The sequence below is a fragment of the Thecamonas trahens genome (assembly GCF_000142905.1).
Source record: "Thecamonas trahens ATCC 50062 unplaced genomic scaffold supercont1.26, whole genome shotgun sequence".
NCBI lineage: Eukaryota > Apusomonadida > Apusomonadidae > Thecamonas > Thecamonas trahens.
In genome coordinates, this window is record NW_013657654.1 from 429,918 (window position 1) to 430,880 (window position 963).

General features: G+C 63.8%; 2 protein-coding genes across 2 annotated transcripts in view; one reads left to right on the top strand and one right to left on the bottom strand.

Moving 5' to 3' along the window:
• The window catches only part of AMSG_06272 (uncharacterized protein), a gene marked incomplete at both ends in the record, with an annotated part of 4,425 nt that extends 4,390 nt beyond the window's left edge, over positions 1-35 (top strand). Inside the window, one exon of the mRNA XM_013901981.1 lies at positions 29-35. Coding sequence (XP_013757435.1) covers positions 29-35 — 7 coding nt within the window. The remainder of the gene's footprint in view (positions 1-28) is intronic.
• A 259-nt stretch (positions 36-294) lies between these two features.
• AMSG_06273 (uncharacterized protein) overlaps positions 295-963 on the bottom strand; it is a gene marked incomplete at both ends in the record, with an annotated part of 5,765 nt that continues 5,096 nt past the window's right edge. The window contains 2 exons of the mRNA XM_013901982.1: positions 295-300; positions 441-900. Coding sequence (XP_013757436.1) covers positions 295-300; positions 441-900 — 466 coding nt within the window. The remainder of the gene's footprint in view (positions 301-440; positions 901-963) is intronic.

The following is a 963-nucleotide window of genomic DNA, read 5'->3' on the forward strand; positions in this document are numbered from 1 at the left end:
GAGTCGGTGTCGTGTCGTCTCGCGGCAGGGCTTGAGAGCAGGGGACAAGGAAAGTGCCCGCGCCCGGGAACTGCTCCGAACCCGAACTCTCCGCTTGCGGGTGACGGCATGTGAGACCTTTGAGGCGTCGAGGCATCGGATGCGCCCGAAGCTTCGCTGCTGTTGCCATCGCCATCGATGATGCGGCTGTTGCGTGCGCGAGCAACAGCCAGATGCGTCCCAACTTGACCATGGGAGGCTGACAAGACCATGTTGCGCGCCGATCTCGTGCGGAGAGCGCGTGGCTCGCGCGGGCTAGTTCTGGCCATGTTGCGGTGGGTTTTGGTGCGACGGACGGCACAACGTTCGATCTCGTCTGACGACGTGTGGGCGCGGGCAGTTTGCGAGCCGTTGCGATCTTGAAGACAGGCATGGCCACGAGGCGAGATGACACCCGCAACATGATACTCGGTTGAACGGAGCGAAATCGAGCGCGGGCGGGACAGCCTGGTGCCAGACGGAGAGCGGCCGCGCGAGTTTGCGAGCCTCTCCGAGGGCGAAGTGCCCTCGATCGAGTGACGCACAAGTGCTTCGACGAGGGCAACACCGGATGGTGGATCGGCAGCCGTGTTGGGTGGACTGCTGGTGGCGAGGGAGTTGGCCATGGGAAAGGTGTTGGTTGTTGACTTGCCGAGCGAGCTGAGCGCTTGCTTTGTAGTCATGCGATTGGCGAGCGCCGGTGCGGCCACAATGTCGCTGGGGGTGGCGTCTTCGTCGGGCCAGACGCTGGCAAATACGTCACCAGGGAGCAGGGTGGCTGATCTGGCGATGCGCCGCATGCGGTCGTCGGTAAAGCACAGCGAGCGAGAAGCAAGGTCAGCTGGAAGCATCTCCCAGATTTCGCACGGCTGGGCGAGGCCGCTGAAAACGAGGACAGCCAACGGCGCAAGTGCAACAGCGGAGCGGGAGGTGCTCGGGCTAGGC